At 43.6% G+C, this 10,029-nt stretch overlaps 1 protein-coding gene across 1 annotated transcript; it reads right to left on the reverse strand.

Moving 5' to 3' along the window:
- Nucleotides 1–3,579: 3,579 nt before the first annotated feature.
- On the reverse strand, nt 3,580–9,704 carry LOC127593072 (zinc finger protein OZF-like). Its single transcript, XM_052054290.1, has 2 exons — nt 9,296–9,704; nt 3,580–4,978 (listed from the first exon to the last, which is right to left on the reverse strand). The coding sequence occupies exons 1-2, from the start codon at nt 9,396–9,398 to the stop codon at nt 4,026–4,028; spliced, it is 1,056 nt and encodes a 351-aa protein (XP_051910250.1). The 5' UTR covers nt 9,399–9,704; the 3' UTR covers nt 3,580–4,025.
- Nucleotides 9,705–10,029: the final 325 nt, after the last annotated feature.

Here is a 10,029-nt window from a genome sequence, read left to right on the forward strand (position 1 = left end):
CTAGTGAGGATCAAGCGGCTCGGAAGATGAATGAAGTTAAGTATTGATGTGGCTTGATATCCTCTTCCCAAGACTATGCATGTGTAATCTACTATCAATTTGACGAAAGAATTTACCACACGTCATTATATGTTCTACCAACAGTTAACGTTAGCATTACTATACCTTGTGACGAATGTTTTTTCATAAAGTTACCATGCTACACCCAGTAAATTATAGAATAACAAAGACTGTTTCATAATATTTTTCATAGCGATTAGCCTACAAATCTAATGACCAATTTGCCTCGTAATCGTGCATCGCGTCGTATCTCGCTCTCGTGTTCTGTGCATATGTCACAGGTGAGTTTAGTGATACGCCCTTCGGACGATTCATACGAAAAATCACACTGACATTCCCATTTCTTAAATATCGTAATTAGTCGTAATTTGTGAGTTTTTTTTCGCAGCCATCTCAAACTTTCCTCCGCGAGATTCCTCAGTTTGCGGACTAAATGGCAACCCGCATGCGCACATAACGTCATCTGTTCCGTCCCCCCCTCCCTCAAAACAAAACTAAAGTAAATTACAAGAAACACACTCGCACACCACACCACAAACACATACAGGCACAGTGAAATCGCGTTGATCACACAGGAGAGATTTGATCGCGTACAGTCAAGTCATGTGCGGTGGCTTTTATGGATAAACTATTTTCCAGTCCCGTCAAAATGACACTGCGGTCAAGCCAGCCTCCACTCGCAAAATCGAAGTCAAGTGAGCCACCACTGCGATTGTCAATATTGTGCATTCCGGTAATCTGTCGCCAGCGAGCGGCGTTGGCCACCTTCAAAATAAAAGCACCAATAAGCGTTCTCAAGTGGAGATAGAAAATAAAGTCAATGGTAATTCCACATCAATTTCACCTGATATTAAAAAAAATAAAAAAATAAAAAAAACTAATCTGGGTGATCGCGCAACCACACCAAGTTATCAACACGCTAGGGCACGCCAGGTATACAACCACAGTACTAGCATTCAGATCGAATGTTCCATTACCAATTAAAATGCCTCTCAAATATGACATTTTGAGCTCCCCTGCTTATTTCAAAAGATTCTTGAAAATGAATTTCAGTTATCCCTCAATCAAACCAGACCTGCAGGACACTCGAGCACTGCAGGTATCCAACAAGACCATTCGGATCTGATGTCGGCCTCTGAAAAGTGACAAATGGCCTGCGTTCTGACATGACCTGCATTCGAACATGTTGATCTTTTCACCCATTCGCTGGGCAATGGTGTTTCTGCTCATGCACACGTTTAAAAAGAGTTGCCTTTTTTCGGAGCAAACTTCGTCACAAACTTTAAGTACTGTATACAGTTTTTTATGAAATCTCCCTCCCCCCTCCATGTCCATATTGTTTTTGTTGTGTTTCGTTTCAGTTCAGAAAACAGAAATGTTCTCAAAAACTTTTCTGTTGCCTGTACTGCATCACTTTTTGATTTGAGAAAGTAAGTAAAAACTGCCCCTGTACATACATCTGTGAAAGACTGCATATATTTGAAACCGTCAATAGATCCATTGCTCACCGGTCCGGCTAAGTCAGTTGTAACCAAGTCAAGTGGTGTGTTCACTTTCTCAACTGCATCTCTATTTCTCGTCTGGGCAAACTTGCCTTCAATGCATACAGTACATTCTTTGTCAGGTCTACGTTTGTCACCTTTGATATGCATACCCACTGTCACACCCTGCAACCTAAGAATGTCATCGTAATTGCAGTGGCCCATGATTTCGTGCCATGTTTGTATGTCATGACTGACATTACACACATCACTTTCATGACATTCAGTTTGTAGATCATATATTTGTTTGTACACATGAATGTCAAACTTTGTGCCGTCAGGTACCACAAGACTGTCTTTACCTTCCTTGAAGATTACCTTGGCACTGCTGGCAGTGGCACACTTCACTGAAAATATTGCTTGAGGAAAGGAGGGAATATAAAGTGCATTCTTTAATGTCACTGAACATCTCCGTCCGCTGCTGTCCTTGAGGCACACCCGCGCGTGTCCTCTGCCTTGAGCCAACCCAAAATTGCGTTTCCCATCCGCCAACTCCACTGTGCCACTCTGGCTTGAATGAGTTGTCGAAGGACTTGAATCTGCTTATTTCGTTGATGATATGAGATGACGCGCCTGTGTCCACAATAAGCCCTTGGATAGGTTGTTGCTCCGGATTTAAGTGCCGTATTTTCACGACTATACGGCGCCATTAAAAGTCTTAAATTTTCTCCAAAACGGACAGGACACCTTATAATGCGGAGCGTCTAGTGTATGCGCTGAGTTACAAAGCCTGACTGAGAGCTCCTGGCGAACACGCTGTTTATACAGAGAAAAGGCGGACGTGAGTGACGACAGGCATGCGGTAGTCCGCCAATGAGTGAAGGGTGCGCGTGTAAGAAGACGATGTTCCATCTGTTGGCCGAAAGCTCAATCCGAAATCACGTCGGGGTCACCAAATGTTGGGGGAAGAGAGGCCTTTCTCTTCCTCCGCATGTTCGTTGAATTTCAGAGGGTGAGAATGTTGGTTATCCAAATACAGGCTGGAGTCTGTGAACAGTTTCTCCAAAGCTTTTAATTTATTTTTCTGCAATTTACAAATCGATTTGGGCTCCAGATTTCAGTCAGGAAGCATAGAAGAAACACAGTCATGAGATTATATAGAGACAATATGATAATGAGAGGCGGGGAGTTACCCCTCCATACAAATCCCGGAAACAAAAAAAGTACCATGTCATCTGACCCGGCGTGGATGGAAGAAGTTGGGAGTGGTGAGGTGAGACCAGACCACCACGGCCCACCATTTGGTGTGATGGCAGCAACACAAATACTTGAGGTAACAGTTCCTATTTTGATGTTAAACATGTCCTTTGTCCTTCCATGCGGTTCTGGAGCTGCGTGTTGCCGAGCCTCGACGAAAGGTAACAATGCTGACTTCTCCCCTGAACAGGGTGACAATCTCTCCGACTGAAGTAATTTCCACCCGTCGAGCGCCACTAAGGTGGCGGGAAATTCTTGCATCTCAGACGGTTGCCACACAAAATTACCTGTTCGGATGAGGTAGCGAACCTCCACTCACACAATTACACAGTCACTCCGAAAGCATGTTTTATTTGAGTATATTTAACATCGATGTTGTTCGACATAATTGCGGAGTTTAAGTACGTACAGGACACCACCGCCCTCAACAGTTTTGAAGACTCAACTCTGTCTATCTACCTGATAGGGACTAGTATTGCTCAGGGCGTGAAAGATTCAAAGTCACTCCGTCAAACGCGCAAACACTCATTCAACCTTTGAAGAGTTCCTTAGCTACCAAGAGCAGTCCTATCTCCGCCAGCTTCACGTCAACCCTCAGCCCCCAGGGGAGGAGCCGAAACCCAGTCCTGAAAAGGGTGTTTCAGCCGTGGCCACGGTCTTCCTGGCCGTTAACTCCTCTTCTGGAGGCATCGGGTATATTGCGATCCCAGACAAGCACCCAAAAATGTCAGGTCCACAATTTGACGTAGAAATAAACCCAAGGAGGAGACAGGAGACTTAATTCTGGTACCAAGGGGGAACGAGGAGAAGCATTAGGTTTCAGTTCTCTGCACGTTACCCAAGGATCTCCCCGCTCGCCCTCTCATTTATTGGGAATCTAATACATAGGTGTGTCCAACCTAAAGGGTGGGGGCAGTTGAAGACACACTGAACTTGTTTGACTATGTGTGTGAATGTGAGTGTAAATTACATACATGTGCGCAATTGTTACAAAAACATCAAGTTGCAGATGGCGTTGATTGCGCCATCCACGTTCAACCTTGCTCCTGTTTAGTCTTCATACTTATCATGCGTCTCTCAACTGCCACACAGTGCGCCAAGCGCTAAGCAATGTGAGTATGTATTATTTCAAAGAATTACAGGTATATCTTTATTAAAAGCATAAGCGTTCTTCATTGCAGGCATCATCAATTTATCATTGCAGGGATAATCAATTTATCATTAATACTATGCAAATGTATCATAACTAAAAACAATTAACCTAACAAAAGGTTTCTCCTCAGTGTGGGTTATTTTGTGCGTTTGTAAGTTTCCCTTTTGAGAGAATCTTTGGCCGCAAACTGAGCATGAAAAAGGTTTCTCACCAGTGTGGGTTCTTACGTGCATTTGTAAGTTTCCCTTATGAGAAAATCTTTGGCCACAAACTGAGCACGAAAAAGGTTTCTCACCAGTGTGGGTTCTTATGTGCATTTGTAAGTTTCCCTTCTGAGAGAATTTTCGGCCACAATCTGAACAGGCAAAAGGTTTATCGCCAGTGTGGGTTCTTGTGTGTAATTTCAAGGTTCCCCTATGAGAGAATCTTTGGCCACAAACTGAGCACGAAAAAGGTTTCTCACCAGTGTGGATTCTTATGTGGTTTTGTAAATCTCCCTTCCGAGAAAATCTTTGGCCACAAACCGAGCACAAAAAAGGTTTCTCACCATTGTGGGTTCTTACATGTTTTTTTAAGTGCCCCTTCCGAGAGAATTTCCGGCCGCAGTCGGAACAGGTGAACGGTTTCTCACCATTATCATCAGCGGTTGACATTGTGTTGTCTCTAACTGAGAGTGGAGCTGCTTTTGGTTGTCCACAGTGGTTTCCAATACCTTGTGTTGTCATCTGTTGACATGAGCTGCTGCTTGGAGGCTCCGCCTCTCTGTCCGCCTCATTTATACTCTTCAGAGGGACACCAGTCGATGGCAACTTGCAGATCCCCTTCTCCTCCTCCTCTTCTTTGACGTCGGGAGGCTCATCCACCTCCACTTTCGTGCAAAGGTGCTCTACCTCCTCCTCTTTCTTACATGAAGGGGCCTGCTGCTCTCCTTCCTCTTTCAACTGGGGTACCTCGTTGTTCTCCTCTTCCTCTTTAATGTGAGAAGTCTCTGCATCCAACCGCTCAGGACAAGCATCTTCGCTGATGTCTGAGAGACACGAGAAGACAAACACACATGGAATTATGGTTGATAATTACAATAAAGTTTACAAGGAGAGCCAGATGAGTTCAAATTACGACTTGCTCAGAGCCAGATGAGTTCAAATTACGACTTGCTCGGTGACATTAGTGGAATCACTTACTGGTGGTGGATTTTTATTTTAATCCATCCATCTTCTTCCACTTATCCGGGGCCGGGTCGCGGGGGCAACAGCTTTAGCAGGGAAGCCCAGACTTCCCTCTCCCTAGCTACTTCTTCCAGCTCTCCCCGGGGGATCCCGAGGCGTTCCCAGGCCAGCTGGATGACATGGTCTCTCCAACGTGTCCTGGGTCTTCCTCGGGGTATCCTCCCGGTGGGACATGCCCAGAACACCTCACCAGGGAGGCGTTCAGGAGGCATCCAAATCTGATGCCCAAGCCACTTCATCTGGATCCTCTCGATGTGGAGGAGAAGCGGCTCGACTCTGAGCCTCTCCCGGATGACCGAGCTTCTCACCTTATCTCTAAGGGAGAGCCCGGACACCCTGCGGAGAAAACTCATTTTGGCCGCTTGTATTCGGGATTTCATTTTTTCGGTCACGACCCATAGCTCGTGACCATAAGATGAGGGTTGGAACGTAGATCGACCGGTAAATTGAGAGCTTCGCCCTTTGGCTCAGCTCATTCTTTACCACAACAGACCGATACTCTCCAGCACACCCTCCAAGGACTCCAAAAAGGGTGGGTATGCTGAGCTGCTGTTAGGTGCATATGCACAAACAACAGTCAGGACCCGTCCCCCCACCCGAAGGCAGAGGGAAACAACCCTCTCGTCTACCAGTGTGAACCCCAATGTCCAGCCAGGGGGCAATGAGTATGCCCACACCTGCTCTGCGCCTCTCACCGTGAGCAACTCCAGAGTGGAAGAGAGTCCAACCCCTCTCGAGAGAACTGGTACCAGGCTGTGTGCTAAGGCAAGTCCGACTATATCCAGTCGGAACTTCTCGACCTCACACACCAGGTCAGGCTCCTTTCCTGCCAGAGATGACATTCCATGTCCCTAGAGCTAGCTTCTGAAGCCGAGGATCGGACCGCCAGGGTCCTTGCCATTGGCTGCCGCCCAGCTCACACTGCACCCGACTCCTTTGACCCCTCCCACGGGTGGTGAGACCATGAGAAGGGGGACCCACATTGCCTCTTCGGGCAGAGCCCGGCCGGGCCCCATGGGTGGAGGCCAGGCCACCAGGCGCTCGACAACAAGCCCCACCTCCAGGCCTGTCTCCAGAGGGGGGCGCCGGTGACCCGCGTCCGGGCAAGGGAAAGTGAGTGCCATTGATTTTATTGATCATAAGGGGCTTGTGAGTCGTGTTTTGTCTGGTCCCTCACCTAGGACTTGTTTGCCATGGGTGACCCTGCCAGGGACATAAAGCCCCAGACAACTTAGCTCCTAGGATCATTGGGACACATAAACCCCTCCACCACGGTAAGGTGACGTCTCACAGAGGATTTTTTAAAATGAATTATTTTTGTTTTATCCGTGGTTATTTCCACAGACTCGTGCAGAGTCTGACATTGCACATTTTGCGTGGTGGATAAGTCAAAAGCAGTCCTGACCTCGAATATTCATGATACAGACACCAAGTTTTCGTACTTAGTTCATATTTAGTGACTTCATGCTGTATTTTTAAGACCCTTTAAGAAATTATTAGTCCAACTGTATTCTTGGGTTTGATAGTGTGCTACCCACTAAAATCAAAGATTCAAAGATGAATACAAAGGCTTCAAAGAATGGTTCTACAGCAGTAGTCACCAAACTACGGCCCGCCTCCAAATTTGGTCCGGCCCCCCTGAACAATACCAGAGTCTTTTGATTTATTTTTCATCTATGTATATTTGTATTTTATCATAAAATTTGGCTTTTGCAATATAATATTCCTTAGTTATGAACTATTTTCATGATTAACCATTAGCGAGTAAGAATTTCATAAACACATATAACATGACATTTTTTCCATCCTTCTGCGGTCTGTGCCGTTATCTAGCAACCCCAGAAAAAAAAAATCCTAAACCCGTCCCTCTCAAAGAGAACGTAATCGTGGCGAAAAGGTGAGGTAAGAGGAAAAAAAAATATTCGGAATATAGGGAATTTAACCCAAAATGGATAAACGTTTTTTTTTTCCAATGCAAAAAAAAGATTGTCTGTCTCATCTGTCGGTGGCGGTATTCAAAGTGTTTGCGGAGACACTATGAATCCCGTCACGACAACAAGTATGATTTTTTGCATGGACAAATGAGAGCAGACAAACTGTCAACGCTAAAAAGAGGAACGTTAGCTCAGCAAAATACATTTGTACGCCAAGCTCAGCTGACCCAGCCATCTGTTTGGGCTAGCTTTCGGTTTGCTCAACTGATAGCAAGCAGCGGTAAGGAGAGTTTGTCAAGAAATACATGAATGCTGTCGCGGAGGTGGTGTGTCCCGAGAAGAAAGACGTCTTTAATACCGCAAGTGTATCAAAAAAAGTTAATTTGATTTTGTGTGGGTTTCTGGGAAACAATACATTTTTACGTCTAGGTCTCTTGCAGTCACACTTTTGCTGTTACAAACTGACCCCCCATCAGAGAAGCGAAAAGTTATGTGGCCCTCACAGAAAAAAGTTTGGGGGCCACTGTTCTACAGTATTACACAATTTTCAAGTCTGTGAGAAAAAAGTAATTAGTACATTTGTTACAACACAAAGTCGTGTGTTAACAACGATGGCAATTTTGAATGTAGAAAATAAGGCTCCAAAGTCATGAAAAATCTAGCCTTGCTTCTAGCTGCAGAATGATGTGTGTATCCAATGAGACTGAGATTTACCGGTCAACAAAATGTTTTTTTGTATATGATTGGCTGAAAAACGCGTGTCAGACAGCTCCTGTGTTTCTTAAACAGTTGACTTCGCCTCAAGTGTATGTTGTTTGGATTGACGCAATGCGCACAACTCTTTCAACTAATACATGGACGTCAAATGTCTTGCAAGGCTTTTATTTTGAAACTGGCTCTTGCAGCGTTTGAAAAATTGTGGCAGCTGGCTTGATCACTCTTGATGGAAAATACACAGGGATGAGAGTGGCTTGTGATGAAAAAAGGGGGCGTGGCCACTTACAAAAGTGAAGATGACACATGCTGAAGATGAAGTGTATTCAATTTACACACTATTTGAAACTAACAGAAAAAATTGTTGGGAAAAAAGTGAAAAAGATTGTTCACTATTCTTTCAAGTGAAAATTTGTGCAATTTTGATTAATCAAAAAAATTGAAGTGGTGAGCACCACTTCAAATTTGCTGCTCAAAATCAAAACTAAAAAAGGAAACACATTCTCTGCCATATTTAAGATTTGTTCATTACTTGTATTCATAAAGTGTTGTGTAAATGTGATAAAAAGCCGTTGATTCTTACCTCATACAGTGTTCAATAAACAAACAAACAAACAAATAGTGAAGTCCCACACTCTTTACGATACAGTATATGATAAGAAAAGATAAGAAAACCTTTAAGGACACAAACTGTATCAACATGTCGTGGGTTTCTTGGCCGGAGTTTTGCAAAATTATGGATCGTTCTAAGAAGTTTTCCCCAGTGTGGAATACTTTCTATCTTGGTAAATCTTTTTCTCCTTTGAGCATTGTTTACTGTTTTTTTTTTTTTTTCGGTGGCGCATTGCACCCACTTTATCAAGTGAATGACAGGTTATACATATTGATAGTCAGTTAAAGAGGCTTACAGTTGCTTTCTTCATTTTATCTTATAATTGAAGTTCAACGCTGCCTGTCAGAAGCAAACACACCCAGAAACCAAGACCCTTTACAATATTGGAAATGTAACCAGAAAACATCCACATCTGCATCAACTTTCATTTAAAACTCTCTGCTCACTATCGTCATCTTAACCATGTGTAAGAGTATTTTCTGAGGCTGGAGAGCTGGTGTCGAAGAGGAGAAATCGCCTTGGAGCTGAGACACTCCAAAAACTTGTGTTCCTCAATAAAAATCCATAAACTAGTCACTTTTGTCTTTCATTTCACACGATTTAACCAAAATTTTCTCCATAAGTTAAAAATCTGAATTGTAACTCAAATTTGCTATATTTTACGTACCAACTCAGTTTAGCATTAACACAACGAATTTCTTTACCTGCAATGATTTTATAACTACTGCACAGGTCACTCTTGGGTGACCAACACATTGTCAATATAGGGCAGACACAGTTTGTGGAGTGGGTCAATACATTCTTTGAGGTATCATCGTCCCATCACTACTCCAGAGTAAGAATTGAAAGTGACTAACCTGGTCGCCGTGAACCAAATCGAGACATCTTGAAAACAGCCTCGCTGTCTTCTTTTTTCCCATAAAGTTGCTCCTTGTACTCTGAGATTCGTCTTGCGCACATTTTTCGAAAATATCACAACAGTTTACGTTCAGACTTGATCTTTGCTTCGCGACAAAGCGGCTCGCAAGCTATGCTAACTAAGCTAAGCTAGGCCCAGAAGCTTGAAATAATATTTTGGTCCAATGAAGTAATTACGGGCGTCCTGCTTCGAGGCTAATGTGCGTTTAGCCACAATTCGAGAATAAAAAAGTTCGGTTAGTTTTCTTTTTAATAATTTTTTTATTCTTCCTTTTACAATCGAAGCCAGATCGTTGTTTAGGGTGCAGCGGTTCGGCAGCAGTGCTCAAACAACGTACGGCAACTCCATTCAGACAAACTTCATGGGAATTACGAGAAAACAGTATTACGCCTTGGAGGAATGAATCTTCAGCTCAATTTTAAAGAGGCTACAGTTTAGTTCAAGTTATTTTAACTGTTTGTAAAGTTGTAGACTCGAGAATTTAACATGTTCTCATCTAAATTGAGGTAACTTGGTGCGTGCCTGCATTTTTTGAAATTTCGCAAATTCAAAGGCCAAATGTTTTTTACGTTGTTTTGCAATTCCAGATGTGGCGTACTGTAAGACAGAAACGTAAAACGTAAAAAATCTAAACTCGTAAATTGTTCAAAAGCTATGAGATGAAGTTGAGTT

Source organism: Hippocampus zosterae, chromosome 20, assembly GCF_025434085.1.
Source record: "Hippocampus zosterae strain Florida chromosome 20, ASM2543408v3, whole genome shotgun sequence".
NCBI lineage: Eukaryota > Metazoa > Chordata > Actinopteri > Syngnathiformes > Syngnathidae > Hippocampus > Hippocampus zosterae.

What these genes read in the sequence shown, in the direction of transcription:
- LOC127593072 (XM_052054290.1), bottom strand. Translation starts at nt 9,398, where the DNA reads ATGTGCGCAAGACGAATCTCAGAGTACAAGGAGCAACTTTATGGGAAA. An exon ending in ATTTGGTTCACGGCGACCAG is followed by an intron (nt 4,979 to 9,295) that starts GTTAGTCACTTT and finishes CGTGTCTCTCAG; the next exon opens with ACATCAGCGAAGATGCTTGT.